Below are 17,166 nucleotides of genomic sequence, written 5' to 3' on the forward strand. Positions count from 1 at the left end.
ATATATATAATTATGCAGTCACCAGGAAAAATAAAGTCATGAAATTTGTTTATACATGGATGACTATGGAGAGTATCATGCTGAATGAAATCAGTCAGAGAAAGAGGAAAAAACACAGAATTATTGCAGTCAGTAGTGGGGCAAAAAAACAAAAACAAAGACATGGTATGTGACTACTACTCAAAGACAACTTAAACAAGGGCCAGAAGGACTGGTCCATGGAAGGAAGCTTGTTAGGAATGGGGAGGGAGAATGCAGTTAGAACACAGAAGGGGCCAACATGACAATGAAAATGTCACTCTGGACAAATGATCACTCTGACAAAATATGAGTGCTGAAAGGAAGTAAATGATATGGGTGATACGCTTTCAGTAAAATTATTGCAAACCCCAGTGTCTAAAAGGAAAGCAAGAGAGAAAGAGAAAGAGAAAGAGAAAGAGAAAGAGAAAGAGAAAGAGAAAGAGAAAGAGAAAGAGAAAGAGAAAAAGAAAGAGAAAGAGAAGTGTTTGCCTTAGAGGCATGCTTCTTGGGCAGGTGTCGGGGGCCAGAAGGGAAACTGGGGATACTGATGCTAAGAAATGTGCACTGGAAAAGGAATGGCTGTTGAAACAATGAATGACTGAAACTCGATCATGAACTTTGTAACTCATGGTGATTCAATTAAAATTTATAAAGATTAAAAATATAGTATTTTAAAGTCTGTATGTGCATCATAATCATCACCTAAAAAGATGTATAAAAATCTAGAAATGTCAGACTGGGAGGAAGGGGGCATGAGAAGGGCAGGAAAAAACTGTGATAACACTGGTTGACAGAAATTGGCACTTGTGGTGGAATTGTTACATTATATGCTTAAACTCAACTATCAGTAACTTTGTAACCAAGATTCTTTAAATAAATTCTTTTTAAATCTAAAGATGCCTGCCTGGGTCTCCCACTCACAGATTCTGATTCTTATATAAGTTTGTAGAATGGAAATCTAAGAAACTTGATTCTTTTTACAGAGTCTACGGGTAGTTCTCATGTTGGTAAATACACAGGCTTTGTGACTTCTGAAATATACAATCTGTTCTTCTTAAAAGAAAAAGGGGCTGAGGCCAGAGAGGTAGCAAGATGTGGGTAGAAAGATGACATGGGTTTGATCCCTCGTACCCCATATGGTCCCCAAGAACCACCAGAGGTGATTCCTAAGCCTTGTGCACCGCCAAGTGTGGCCCAAAGTAAATGAAACAACAAAAATAGTTGCTCAAGAAAGTATACAGCACCTAATGGGCTTGCTCTGCACACAGCTGAACTGGGTTCAACCTCCAGCATTAACCTGAGTCAAATCAGAAGAAATTCCCAAGTGTAGAGCCCCAAGGAAGAAGCCTTCAGCAGAGTTGAGGGTGGTTCAAAACTCACTCCAATAAAAAAAAAAGACGGGGAAGGGAAGAGAAAGGAAGGAAAAAAAGAAGGAAGGAAGGGAAGGAGGGAAGGAAATTTGAAATCTAGATTTTTACATATCTCCTAATTTTTTAAAGTTAGCTCATTTTCTTTGTTTCTGATTTTGGGGACACACCTGGATATGCTCGGGTCTTACTCCCTCTGGTCCCCCACCACTCTATATTATATCACGGTATATCACGGTCCTCCCGTTGTTCATCGATTTGCTCGAGCGGGCCCAGTAACGTCTCCATCATGAGACTTGTTACTGTGTTTGGCATATGGAATACGTCACGGGTAGCTTGCCAGGCTCTGCCGTGAGGGCGAGATACTCTCGGTAGCTTGCCGGGCTCTCCGAGAGGGTCAGAGAAATCGAACTCGGGTCGGTCATGTTGGCTACTTATAAGGCAAACGCCCGACCACTGTGCTATCACTCCAGCCCACCACTCTACATTAAAATTAATAATTGTTTGGCTTCCTCACACTATAAACAAAAAATAACCAAAATCTGAAAACGGATCACAGAATTGAGAACAATAAAACTTAGAAGAGTGAATCTTTTTGGCCTCGGATTAGACAATAGTTACTTATGCTATGATGTCAAAAGCACAAACAAGCACAAGAAGAAAGAATAGTTAAAACAGACTTGATAAAAACAATTTAAAACTTTTGTTCTAGTACTGTCAGGCTCACAGAGTGGAGTAAGAATTTATACCTGGAGGGCAATCTAAGTCCCACCACACCAACTGAACCATGGAAACACAAATTTAGTCAAAGGATAAAAAGACATTTCTCCGAGGATGTAAACAGCCCATTAGGTTATGAAAAAAAAATGTGCATAATCATTTGTCATGAAGAAAATTCAAAACAAAATGAGAAATGACTCCACTTCCACTAAGATGGCTACAGCCTAATATAAAATAATATTCACAACATCATGAAGAAATTAAAACTGTCATATATTGCTGGTAGAGGAGCCCACAAAATGAACTATATGATGTACATGTAGAAAAATAAAGACATACATTTCTAAAGAAAATAAAGACATACATCTCTACAGAAACCTGTGCATAAAAGCATTATTGCACAGAGCCAGTAACAGCTACTGGAACATTACATAATGGAAATCCAATCATAAAAAACTTTTGTAATTGTGTATCTCATGATGATACAATAAGAGAGAGTAAGAGAGAGAAAGAAAGAACTTTGGAACAGCATAGAGGCTTTTAACACTGGTGGTAAGCATGGTGAAGCAGCATTGCATGTAAAAATGTGTACTATTATTGAAAGCACTGTAAAGCATATTATATCAATTAAAAATAAATTTTTAAGTAGAAATTGTACTTCTTCAAGTCAACATCAAAGATTTGAAATCTAATAGTGATTATTATAGTAATAACAGTAGCAAAAAATATTATATTTTACAAGCCATACAAGTACTTATGAAATGTTTATGTCAATATACTTAATCTTCAAGAGTTATGAGACATATTATTATTAAAAATCCAATCTAAAGATGAGAAAACCAAGACCCAAGAAAACAGGATTAAGTTAGTCATATATCTCATAAGTTACAAGTCCAAAATTCAAACCCAGGAAATTGGAAGACCAAGCCTAGGTCTGTAAGCAGTATTCTTATCCTGCAACTCTCTGTAATATCAATATATAACTTCAAAGGGAAGCCAATACGTCCTTTATCTTTATTAATAGAATATTATTTTTCCTACCTTTGTGAAATCTGTTAAATATAATTACCCAATTACCCATCAGAAAAATCCCTCTAAAATGAACTCAGAAATACAAGATGTGACTCAGACAGTTCTAGAAAATGTCAAGTCAGCTCTTGCTTTGAAAAATACTCAGCTGTAGAGATAGAAAATTTAAGTGGCACTTTAATATGATTTCCAAAAGACAAACATAGGGAAATACTTACTATTATCTGGAGTTATCTCTTCAGATCTACCAAATAAAAATTCATATTTGGCTTTAGCAACACTCTGGGAATGTGCTGATGCATGGCTAACCCATAAAAAAGTCTCTGCCTGCAAAATTAGAAGAAAACAAAGATATTGTTAAAAATATACCATAAAGCAAAACATCAATATAATAGATAAGCAGTGATAACATAGTTACTGCATAGAATACTATAAAAGCATTAAAAAATGAAGCATAGGGGCCTGAGAGATAGTATAGTAGATAAGACATTTACATTGCACTTGACTAACCTAACACCCAGGAGTGATCCTTGAGTCTGCCAGGAGTAAACCCTGAGCACCTCCAGGTGTTAACCAAACATCCAAAATAATAAGAACAACAATTATCAAAAATAAAATGAATCTAAGAACATAGGATAATTATTGCAGCTTACAATATAAAAACAAAACATGAAATCTATAGGAAATAACAAAAACACAAATCCTTGGTTTGATTAGAGATTATGATGGGTTTTTTCTTTGATTTGTTTTTTTGTTATTTTTGTTTGGGGGCAATACCCAGCGATGTTCAGAGGTTACTCCTGGTTCTGACCTCAGGAATTAATCCTGGCAGTGCTCAGGGGACCATATGGAAGCTGGGACTTGAATCCAGGTCAGCGGTTTACAAGGCAAGCACCCTGTCTGATATACAGTCTCTCTACCGGTGCACTATGGTGGGTTTTTTCAATTAAGTTTATCTCACTTTTCTACAACTGGAAAACTTTATTTTATATTTAAATATATTACCTTCCAGACAACTGTCATTACCCAAAACTCCTGGGAAAAATATTGCAATGTTCAGCTAAAATATGCCAAGGAAAAGGGCCTTTCCCCAAAAGAGACCACAATTGTATATAATCAGGAATCACATTTCACCAAAAAGGATTCAAAAAATAGTACAAGTAATCCATTTATATTAATTGTCCTAAATTTAAATATCTGTCCCAACATCTCAAGGAATCCCTAAATGTTTCTTATTTCAAATAAAACCTATAAAAGTAATCTTTCTACCAAAATATTCAGCAATGCCTCCTTTCTGAACCAACAGTAATTAGTAGCAAATGAAAATAGAAATTTCCCTTTGTACAATCAGAGAGATATGCTTTTGGCTCTTCACCCTAAATTTAAAAATTAACCAGGATTCAGATATAAACCACACTATTTCCAACCTCTAATTATGAGACATGATCTTGCCTCATGACTGAGCAGTGATTCTGTTTACAGGAGAGAGCATGATGGGTTTTGGCAGCTACAAGGCAACTACTTCAAAGAGGAAAAGTTTATGACTTCTATTACATCCTATAGAGAAGCAATACTGGCAGTACTGAGGAGCAATCATGGTATGATTTATTCCACCAAACCTCTGTAGACTGGTTGAGTGAGCAGGTCTTTGTTCTTCTGTAACAACATCAAAGAGGCAGTCTGTACAATTTTAAAACACCAGTTTCTTAAAATAGCTAGAATCATTTAATGTTACGAAAAGAAAAAATGTCTTTTGCTTAATAGCCAAAAGTTATTGATCACACTTGTTACCAACAGAGAGGGTGTATTAATTTCTTAATGTATTTAGGAAGCTTCAGGATAATAAAAGATAAACTTGCATCCAATTTAGGCAGGGCTCTAGGAAAGATTTCCCTGAGAAAATTATACCCGCATATAATTTCTGTGAAGAAACTAAAGAAAGAAACATCCATCTAAGCAGAGGAAGGTCATAAAAAACATGAAAACATAAAAACATAAAAATTGTTTTAATATATGGAATGACTAGGTTATTTAAATAACTGAAAGAAGGCTAATATGGTCACAATACAGTGGTGAATGAGCAAATTTAGAGAGAAATCAGGAGGAAGAAGGAACAATGGAAGGGAGACAGCTGCCAAGACAAGAAAAGGATTAATAGAAAGTCACTAAAATGGTCTCAAAAGACAGTAATTTATTAAAATCTTTAAAGCTATATAGTTGTTATAGAGAAATAAATATAAAGGAGGAATATCCAAATGAGAGAGTATTCAAGTTTAGATTGCTGTGAATGGTAATATGTAGAAGCAGGTTAAATTGAAATACATACTGTAGGAAGAATCTATACTTTTTTTTTTACAAACTGATTTAAGGGATAAAAAAACTGGGTAATTACAATTATTTCCAGGACAGGAATTGTTTCAACAAATATTGTGTTTATTGCTCAGAGCAATCTATGAGATAGGAACTGCTATCATTCTAGGCTGTCAGGTTAAGAAAAAAAATGAAGAAACATGCAAGTAATTTTCCCAAAATTATACAACTATTAAATTATGAATCCTATATTCAAAGTGGACTGGAGCAATAGCACAGCAGGTAGGGCATTTGCCTTGCACACGGCAGACCGAGCCGACCCGGGTCTGATTCCTCCATCCCTCTCGGAGAGCCCGGCAAGCTACGTAGAGTAGTTCGCCCGCATGGCAAAGCCTAGAAAGCTACCTGTGATGTATTGGATATGCCAAACACAGTAACAAGTCTCACAATGGAGACGTTACTGGGTCCGCTTGAGCAAATTGATGAACAATGGCAGGACAGTGCTACAGTGCTACATATTCAAAGTAAAATCTGAAACCCATGACCAGAGGATCACTCCCAGCAATCCAACTTGAATAACTAGCTAAAGTAAATGAGATAAGCACAACTGGAGAGGCAATATTCTTAATATTGTTTTTCATCATAGCAACTTTTATGTCAAAATATTTCTCCAAATGGGCAGGTGCAAGTATTACTTGAAGCTGTACTGTAACATTGTGTATGAAGTTAGAGAATTTTCACTCCCCTTAAGCTGAAATTTAGTGGTTATTTCAATATAACCCCATATGGCACTTCAATATAACAAAAAATATGGCATTATTTTAAGTAAAGTAAAGTAAAGGCCCTCCCGTTGATCATTGATTTGTTCGAGCGGGCCCAGTAATGTCTCCATTGGAGACTTTGTTGTTACTGTGTCTGGCATATCGAATACGTCACAGGGAGCTTGCCAGGCTCTGCTGTGCGGGCGAGATACTCTCGGTAGCTTGCCGGGCTCTCCGAGAGGGGCGGAGGAATCGAACTCGGGTCGGCCATGTTGGCTGCGTGCAAGGCAAATGCCCTACCACTGTGCTATCGCTCAAGTAAATAAAAGTTTATTAGAATAAAAATTAGTCATTTACACAATTCAATACTACACAGCCACCAGGGAAAAATGAAGTCATGAAATTTGCTTATAAATGGATGGACACAGAGAGTATCATGCTGAGTGAGTCAGAAGGAGAGGGACAGACATGGAATGATTGCTCTCACTTTTGGGTTATAAAAAGTCATAGTATCAGACTAATACTCAAGGACTTTAGAAACAAGGCCAAGAGGATTAACCATATTGGAAGCTTGCCTCAAGTGCTAGGAGAAGGCAGATTTGTTTCCTATTGCCTGAACCCCACCAAATATGGTGTGGTAATTATGGAAAATGGGCAGGGAGTGTCTTATGATATGTCTGGAAAGCAGCCCGGAGCATGGCAATGGTTGGGTAGTTGAGGTTGGCTGCCAGGACTGGGTCTTTTGGTACGGGGAGCACTCTCACCTGACCCCCTCTGGAGCACCCAGAGTGAAAACAGCCTGGTGCAGAGTCGGGTGGCATGGATATGGGAGCCTCATTTTATGCTCCCTTTCAGGAGAAGCAGCCATGAGTTCTGGAGGGTGGCCAATGAGGAGATTATCTGGCACCCACAGGAGGTGGCTTATGGGTGTGACCCCTAGGTCATTAAAGACTGGGGGAAGCAGGCAGAGGATCTCTGCTCCTGAGTCCCATTGAGCCTAGAGTCCAAGGTCACAAAGTTCCATATTACCTGGGTTCCATGGGACTTCGTTCATACATTTAGCTTGCCTGAGAATTTCTGCTACACAACATAAACAAGATAAAACAAGAAATGTGGAGAGGAGGAATAAAGAAGTCAGGTGGATGAATGTTCAGTATCAATATTTCAAAGAGAAATAATTTATTAATTCTAAAAGTGGGGAGATAGCCTACCCCAGCCACGTACTTACAGAAGCCCTGGCAGCCATACCCACAATGACTGCCATGTGAGCTCATTTTTTGGCCCAGCTTTACAGGCTCATAATTAAATCACAGAAGAAATCAACTAGTGGCAACAACTCACTGGTACACCAGTCTCCAAGCTGAAAACTCTGGAGCACCCTCAGAATGGAAGCCGGCTGAGTCCTCACTCTGCCAAAGCTCCAACAGCTGCATCCAAACCAATGGTCCTACACCACTACCTCACCACTGAGCTCTGCAGAGATGCTAAACTGTGGAAACCTCAGGTATACCACTCTCCAGGTTCAGAACTTTGGGATCTTCTCAGAACTGGGGAGAGCAGCCTCCACCCTACCCCAATACTTCCAGAAGTCCCAGCAGCCACACTCACATTCCAAAACTGCCATCATGTATACTCACTGCCCAGTTAAAAATTCAGGAGTTCCTGGAGCATCCTGCCACATGACAACTCCAAATTCTAAAAAACTAACATCTAGTAGGAGGACAGCAACTTAGATGGGAAAGTGACATAGAAATCAGCTAACAATAAGCAAAACATTAACACAGAAGGCTCAATTAGCAACAACAGCTTAGTAAATACTCAGATAAGGGCTTAATGACATATATATGTTATACATATATGTATATATACATATATGCATACACATATGGAGAGAGATGGTGAGATACAACAATTTTCAGTTTCTTTTATAGAATTGTTTCAATTGCATCAAACATTCAATTATAACAAGTAATATCACTGTCACTGTCATCCCGTTGGTCTTCAAATTACTCAAGCAGGCACCAGTAATGTCTCTATTCCTCCCAGCCCTGAGATTTTATCAGCCTTTTCTCACTCGTCTTTTCCCAACGATTGGAGGTTCTTTCAGGGTCAGGGGAATGAGACCTATTGCTGTTACTGTATTTGGCATATCGAAAAGAGTGGACATGGACAGAATTGACAGATTGATAGTTCTTTTCGATTCCATAGGTGGTGGTGCATGACTGTTCTTAGTTGGTGGAATAATTTGTCTGGTTAATTCTGATAACAAACGAGACTCTGGCATGCTAATGACCCACCAGGCAGCGTCCGAGAAATCAAAGTCTTTGGGTTCCAGGGGGAGTATCACTGCAAAGCTGAAACTTAAGCAACATAAAATAAATTATTTTGTGCCTGCTAAGGGGGGCAGGCTAGAGGAGCAGGGGGAGGAAATGGAGACAATGGTGAAGGGAAGGTCACACTGGTGGTGGCACTGGTGTTGAAATATTGAATATTTGTAACAAATGCATCATGAGCAATTTTATAAACAGCAGTTTTTAAATAAAGGATAAAAGAAGAAAAGTGTCTGCAATAAATACAGGCTGGGAGACTGAGGGTGTGTGGGAATGGTGGCAGGAAATGTATACCTGGGTGTTGAAACATTTGTATGATTAAAACCCAATCATAAACAATTTTATAGCTGTTTTTCTTGACGTGATTCAATTAAATGTTCTGAAAAGAACAGTTTACTAATACTACTCCTAATCTAACATTAGATCTATATTTGGAAGAAAGTCCTGAGGGGTTTGCTTACTTGTAAACTGTAAGGGCCACATTACTGCAACATAAAGTAATGTCATTAAAAAGAGCAGGAAGTATAAAGTTGGCTTCCTAAGTTTGGTCCACTGAACCCAGGTATTTCATCCCTTATACTTTGTGTTGACTGCTCAATGAATGCTGGTGTCTGCATCACAGACTGTTATCCCTTAACAAGAAACTGATCTTCCTGCTGAGAAGAAAAAAATATAAATAGATAGAAATATAGATAAATAGATATAGATAGAAAATAGATAGACATAGGTATATAGAGAGATATATGTACATTTGTATATAGAGAGAGAATAAATTCTCTTAAGCAATTGTACCAAAAGAGGTACCTCACTTTCTTTTAAATACCATATAAGTTTCTAATAGGATAAGTTTCTATCTATAATTATAAATAAAATAAATATTAGAAGTATTTCCATTCTAATTTATAACTATTCTTATGCTACAACATATTCCTCTGATCTCCAAAGTTACTGAAGCATTCTAAGAAGCACTGAACCAGCCAGTTATTTCCGAAAGAGGCATGAAAGACTCTTGTGTCTATAATTATTCTCAACTCATTCATAAACAGTGGGATACATTTTAGTCTAATCCAGCATTTTGCATGCTCTAAAACTCAAAGAAAACAAACTACAAGCATACTGACATTGATTTTTTATTGAGTACTATAACAACTAGTACTATAAGTAGCATGGCCTTTAGGTCTGATTTTTTATACCCCTGAGACTCTTTTTTAAATCCCAGCTATATAATCTTTTTTAAACAAGCCACTAAAACACAAGTTGCCAACACAAGAATACCAATGTATTCTTCATTGAAGTCCAGCTCATAAAATGTTCATTCATGATAAAAAGTTATTTTTAAATGTGCCTAATTCATGTATTAGACACTAACAATCAAGCATTATACTTCAATGGAATTTTAAAAGCTTAAAATTATATTTCTCCCATCTCATTTCCACTTCCCCCAGTTCTGCCATCCTGAATATCAACATTATTTTAAACTTTGCTGTTTTCTATTACAATAGTTTCATTCACTACTCATTCATAAATAATAACTCTCTGAACAGCCTGGAATATAACTTATATGTACCATTACATTGATCAGCTTTTCACTTAATCACTTAACTTCCCGTTAGTCATCGATTTGCTCGAACGGGCACCAGTAACGTCTCCATTTGTCCCTGTCGCGTGCTAGTGTAGCCCAATGGCATCTGTTCGCTCCGGGAACATGAAGAGCCTCAAACCGATCGTTCATGATCTTCATGAAGAACTCTGACCATCTGGTAGGTGGGCGGCCACGCGGTCTTTTGACATCCCATGGAATCCAGTCGGTAACAGCTCTAGTCCAGCGGTCATCTTTAAATCTCATTACGTGACCAGCCCATCTGATTTTCGACACCTTGGCAAATGAGACAGCGTCCCTGATTCTTGATGTCGACGGATGTCGGAACTCCGGATTCTTTCTCTCATTTGAGTGAAACGTGATATTCCAAGCATAGCTCTTTCTATTCTTCTTTGGGAGACCTGAATAGCGTTCTCATCCTGTTTGCATAGGGCCCAGGTCTCTGAGGCATATGTTAATGCAGGAAGAACAGTGGAATCAAAGAGATGTGCCCGGATCCGGAGGTTCTTCGTCCTCTTAGCTATTTCTTCGATGTTCTTGAAGGCATTCCAAGCCGCTCTCTTCCTCCTGCGCAGCTCGGATCAGCTTTTAGCCTCCAAATAAGAAGGAATACCAGGTGGCCAGAAAGAGAATTTATTACTTGAGACTGGTACAAGGGTGAAATTATGCTAATTGTACTCTACCATTATTGAAAAGGCTGAATCCCTACAAACAAGTCTGAAATTGCAAAATGCAATAAACCATTGATAGGAAAAGTATTTCCAATAGTAGTTAAGCTTAGCGGATTCCTGAGAAGGATGGCAAGTTAAAACATGCAATTCAATAGGACTACTCTATATTTGTCACATGTATATTATCAAACCTACTAGATATGACTCAGGATTAACAAACTATTTCATTGTTTAAGGAAAAAAACTGAGAACAAAATAAAAGAAATCTTAAGAGCACAGAAAATCGTGTTGGGTTAAACTGGTAATAGTTGGTGTTTTCCAAACCCATTTTTACCCAGTGAGTTTGTAAGAGCACATTACTTAGTATTATCTCACTAATCTTTTTAAGAACTGATATAGAAAGAAGGTAGCAAGCATTTTAATCTCCCTTAAAAAATATTTTAATGTGCTATATTCACTTTTGCCAGGACTACCACTGACAGTCAGGAAAGCACCTGACTTAAATCTCTGTAAAATGTTGAATATACTGTGCCACTTTAAAGGAAAAATTCCCACTGAGATAAGATGGGTTTATTACTTATTTGCTTCTCAAATACAATACCAACAAGATAGCTCAATAGTATGAAGTACCTGCTCCACCTGCAGAATAAGGACCAGGTTCTATCCCTGGCATGACATGGTAAGAAAGACCAAACAGAGTCAGGAGTAGCCCTAAGGTACCATCTGGATTGGCGCCCCATCCTCAAAGTAAAAGAGGAGAATGAAGAGTATTTTTCTACAAAACTAGATTTTCACTGCACATCTCACATGGATACAATCCACATCAAAGGTTTTCAACTGCTGATCTATGGAAAAGTTTGGTCCAAAGATGTAAAAAGGTTGAAAACCACTACTCTATGCTAGAATAATTTCTTAAAGATTCATACTTTTAAAACCAGTAAAATGACTCCATGGAAGAACACATACTTTGTATTTATGAGGCACCAGGCATGGTCCCTGGCAATTCTGTGTGTTTATCATTCCTGTAATCACAACAAAGATATACATGAATACTTCCCCAGACATCTTGGTTTTCAGTTAAACCTATAACTGAGCATCTCAAACAAGCTTCAAATCCTCAAGACTATTCAACTTTCATTCAAGTGGTTCACAAGGTTCTCACAAACAGAACAAGCAGGTAAGAATGAAACTTCCAAATGATCCAGCACCAGCACTTTTACTCCTTGAACATAACTCCAAAATACAAAAATACTGATATGATGGGATATATGTACAGGAGTGTTCCACAATGCCCTTAGTACAATAACTGTCCTGTCCTGTCCTCCCGTTGTTCATCGATTTTCTCGAGCAGGCCCAGTAACGTCTCCATTGGAGACTTTTTTGTTGTTACTGTGTTTGGCATATCAAATACATCACGGGTAGCTTGCCAGGCTCTACCGTGCGGGCGAGATACTCTCGGTAGCTTACCGGGCTCTCCGAGGGGGCCGAGGAATCGAATTCCGGTCGGCCATATTGGCTGCATGCAAGGCAAACACCCTACCGCTGTACTATCACTCCAGCCCAGTACAATAACTAGTATATGAAAACAATCCAAATGTCCAACAATGAATGCACGGATCAAGAAGATGTGGTATATGTGAAAAATGGAATACTATGCAGCTTTGAGAAAATATATAAACATGTAGTTTTCTGGAACATACAGTGGAGAGCATCATTTCAAGCAAAGTCAGGATAAGGACAAGTACTGGATGACTTTACTCATCTTTGGAATACGGAGATAGAACAAGAGAATAGACAGTAGACAATACACAACAACAATAAACTATTGGCACTGGAATAAAAATAAATATCAATGAGTGGTGGCTGGGGGAGGACCAGACTAAAGGTAACACAGGGGCAGTGGTGAAGGGATATGGGAACTTTGTTATTTTTGTGGCAGTGAGATATACTAAGTATGTACCTGACTTCCATCACTTAATCACTTAACTTCCCGTTAGTCGTCGATTTGCTCGAGTGGGCGCCAGTACTGTATCCATTTGTCCCTGTCGTGTGCTAGTGTAGCCCAATGGCATCTGTTCGCTCTGGGAACGTGAAGAGCCTCAAACTGATCGTTCATGATCTTGATGAAGAAGTCTGACCATCTGGTAGGTGGGCGGCCACGCGGTCTTTTGACATCCCATGGAATCCAGTCAGTAACAGCTCTAGTCCAGCGGTCATCTTTAAATCTCATTACGTGACCAGCCCATCTGATTTTTGACACCTTGGCAAATGAGACAGCGTCCCTGATTCTTGATCGTCGACGGATGTCGGAACTCCGGATTTTTTCTCTCATTTGAGTGAAACGTGATATTCCAAGCATAGCTCTTTCTATTCTTCTTTGGGAGACCTGAAGAGCATTCTCATCCTGTTTGCATAGGGCCCAGGTATCTGAGGCATATGTTAATGCAGGAAGAACAGTGGAATCAAAGAGATGTGCCCGGAGCCGGAGGTTCTTCGTCCTCTTAGCTATTTCTTCGACGTTCTTGAAGGCGTTCCAAGCCACTCTCTTCCTCCTGCACAGCTCGGGTGCCAGGTCATTTGTCATGTTGACTTCTCAACCTAGGTACACATAGCTGTTGCATTTGGAGATGGTCGTTCCGTTGAGAGCGAATGGGGCGTCAGGAACGAGGCTGTTTCTCAAAAACATTGTCTTCGTAAGATTCAGCTGTAGTCCTACCTTTCCACACTCACGGTCAAAGTCGGCCAGCATTTGTGCTGCTTGGCTGATGTTTGGTGTTATTAAAACAATGTCATCAGCAAAGCGGAGGTGGTGTAGTTGCCGACCATCTATCTTCACTCCCATTCCTTCCCATTCCAGTCATCGCATGATGTTCTCAAGGGTGGCACTGAAGAGTTTCGGTGAAATGGTATCACCCTGCCGAACCCCTCTCTTGACATCAACGATCACTTCTTTGTAGAATGGAGAGATCCTGGTAGTGAATCCGCAATACAGCTCATAGAGGATCTTGATGTATTGGGCTTGAATGCCCTGATTGGCTAGGGCTTCAATGACCGCTTCCGTCTCAACAGAATCAAAGGCCTTCTTTAAATCAATGAACGTTAGACAGAGCAGCATCTTGAACTCCCGAGAAACCTCAGTGAATTTGGTTATTGTGTGGATATGGCCGATGGTGCTGAATCCTTTGCAGAACCCAGCTTGCTCGCATGGTTGTCTTTCATCTAGTGTTCTGCCAATCCTATTTAGGATGACTCGAGTAAACAACTTGTAGATGACAGACAATAGGCAGATCGGGCAATAGTTGCCAATGTCATGGATGTCTCCCTTCTTGAACAGTAGTATGGTCCTGATGGTTTTCCATTGGGACAGAACCTTGCATTCAGACAGGCAGCGAGTGAAGAGCCGAGCCAGTGTATTGATGAGTACTGACGGCAGGTTCTTCAGGTGTTCAGGTCTGACCTTGTCTGGGCCGGGTGCTGTTTGTTTCTTTACCGACGAAATGACGTGTCGGATTTCGGAAGGGAGAACGTTGGGAACGACATATCCATCCTGTGGAATTTGGTATGTCGGCAAGTGGACATGGCTATCGAAGAGCTTTGAGTAGAAGTCATGGATAATCTTCTCCATTGCCGTTCTGGAGGATGTGATGGATCCATCAGGGCGTCGGAGGGCAGTCATCTTGGTCTTGTAGTTGGCGAAGGACAGGCGGACGTTAGAATACTTTTCCCAGCTTCTGCCACATCTACCAGTACTTCTGCTCTTCTCTCTTTGAGGTCTTCCTTGATCGCATCTCTGCACTGCTTTGCGAGCTCAGACATTAGCTTGTGGTTGCCTGAGGCATGCGCCAAACCAAACTGGCGAATTAGCTCAAGAGTTTTCGAAAACAGGCGTTTTTTTGTGGCTTTCTCTCTCTTGGCGTTCCTCACACATTCATAGAGGTGCTGAACCAGTCGATCGTATTCCTCATCAATGCTGTCAACAATGGCATCTTCCCATGTTGCCGCAATAGTGCCAAAGAACATAAACACTATTATAACTATCTAAACAATGCACTGTAGCACTGTCCTCCTGTTGTTCATCGATTTGCTAGAGCAAGCACCAGTAATATCTCCATTGTGAGACTTGTTAGTTTTTGGCATATTGAATACGCCAGCAGGACCTTGTCAGGCTCTGCCCTGCAGGCAGGATACCCTCGGAAACTTGCCGGGCTCTCCAAGAGGGACAGATGAATCGAACCCAGGTCAGTCACGTGCAAGGCAAACACCCTACCCGCTGTGCTATCACTCCAGCCCTAAACAATAATAAATAAAAATTAACTTTTAAACAAAACTAATATAATGACATTGTCACAGAAAATATTAACAAAATAAAATTTTCGATTTGAAATAAATATACCAAACACAGAATGCGATGAACATAAATCTTGAAATTTTGTTCAGACAACTACATAGTTCAATCTTAGATGTGAACTGAAGAATTATATCCTGCATCCAGAATGTTCAGAACACCTAGGAATCCTGCGTCAGATTGGAGTTTCCCAATTTAAAAAGAATACTGGTAGTGGGAGCTAGAGTGATAGTACAGCAGGTAGGGCATTTGCCTTGCACACACCCAACCTGGGTTCGATCCCTGACAGCCCATATAGTCCCCCAAGTAATGCCAGAAGTAATTCCTGAGTGCAGAGCCAGAAGTGACCCCTGAGCATTTCTGGGTATGACCCAAAAGAAAAAGAATACTGATATTATCTTACAGTATTTATAGACAATAGTAACCTAGATACCAAGGCTTCTCAAAATTGCAACAAATTTAGAACTAAGAGAGGCCAAGATGATGGTATGAGTGGGAAGAGAAGGAGCTATGTAAATCAACTCAAGTTGCAGTAATGAGACAGCACTGACTGGGTGGCTTAAGAAAAAGTCCACAGATGGGCTAGATATGTGGCACAAAGGATATAGAAAGTTTGCCTTGCCTACAGCTGACCCAGGTAGCATCCTCTATAGTTCCCCAAGACCTACCAGGAGTGATCACTGAATGCAGAGCTAGGAATGATCCCTGAGCATCACTGGTGTGGTCCAACTCATTCACCCACCCCCCAAAAATGAGCAAGTCCTCATGACTTTATCACAGAAGTTAAAAGTACCATCATGGATGGTTTCTGGTATGGCCTTTCTTCCTGGCTTGTCTATCACCTCTTCTAATTATGTACACATAGCATTTGTTCTGTGTTGATCAGAGAGGAAATTCTAGTCTATCTTGTTTTAAGAACTTCAGTCTTAGTACTGAGAAAAGAATGTTTGCCTTGCCTGTGGCTGACCCTGGTTGGATCCCTAGCACTGCATATAGTCCCTGAGTACATAGCTAGATATAGACCCTAATTACCAATAGGTATGGTCCAAACACCAAAGATAAAAAATGAAACCAGTCTTTAGAGTATTAGGATTCCACCCTTCTCATCTAATACAGAATCTTAATAAACTCTGTAAAGGCTCTCTCCAAATACAGTAACTTTAGTGGTTATGGATTTAACATACACATTGGGTAGAAAGCAGGCTAATAATTCATTATCTATTAAGACTTGATCTTAAGATATATTAAGATATTAAGATATATTAAAGACAGAAGAAATTAATACTGATTTTTCCTTCATTATTTAGCAGGTAGAATTAAAATCATTAAGAGTACTAGGGGTGGGATAGGGTAGGAGTGGTGGGAGGGATACTGGGAACATTGGTGGTAGAGAATGAGCACTGGTGGAGCGATCAATCATTGTATGACTGAAACATAATCACAGAAGTTTCTAAGTCTGTCACTGTGTCTCATGATAATTCATTAAAAAATAAATAAAATTAAAAAATTTAAAAAGAGTACTGGCGGTTATACTAGATGAAGTCTAAGCTTTCAAACTCTACTATGTCATATTATTTTTCATTGCTACTGTTTTTTATTCTTTCAACTTAATTTTTATTAGATATTAGGGCATTATGATTTACAGTCGTTCTTAGCTGGGTTTCAAGCATACAATGCTCCAAAACCAACCCCATCACCAGTGTCAACATAATAGTTACAATAAGTACAATAAGTATATTATAATAAGTATATTACAACATAATAGTTACAATAAGTCCTATGAGTGATAGAACAGCAGCTAGGGCATCTGCCCTACATGCAGATGACCCAGGTTTGATTCCTCTGCTCCTCCTGGAGAGCCCAGAAAGCTACTGAGAGTATCTTGCCTGCACGGCAAAGCCTGGCAAGCTACCCGTGACATATTGGATATGCCAAAAACAGTAACAACAAGTCTCGCAATTTGTTGTGAGATGTTACTGGTGCCCAATCAAGCAAATCGATGAACAACAGGA

At 39.3% G+C, this 17,166-nt stretch overlaps 1 protein-coding gene across 1 annotated transcript in view; it reads right to left on the reverse strand.

Moving 5' to 3' along the window:
- Positions 1–17,166, reverse strand: part of PSD3 (pleckstrin and Sec7 domain containing 3) — a 488,844-nt gene that overhangs the window by 413,694 nt on the left and 57,984 nt on the right. Inside the window, exon 2 of the mRNA XM_056116950.1 lies at positions 3,356–3,464. Within this exon, the coding sequence (XP_055972925.1) occupies positions 3,356–3,464 (109 nt within the window). The remainder of the gene's footprint in view (positions 1–3,355; positions 3,465–17,166) is intronic.

Source organism: Sorex fumeus, unplaced genomic scaffold (assembly GCF_029834395.1).
Source record: "Sorex fumeus unplaced genomic scaffold, SorFum_2.1 ptg000033l, whole genome shotgun sequence".
NCBI classification, from domain to species: domain Eukaryota; kingdom Metazoa; phylum Chordata; class Mammalia; order Eulipotyphla; family Soricidae; genus Sorex; species Sorex fumeus.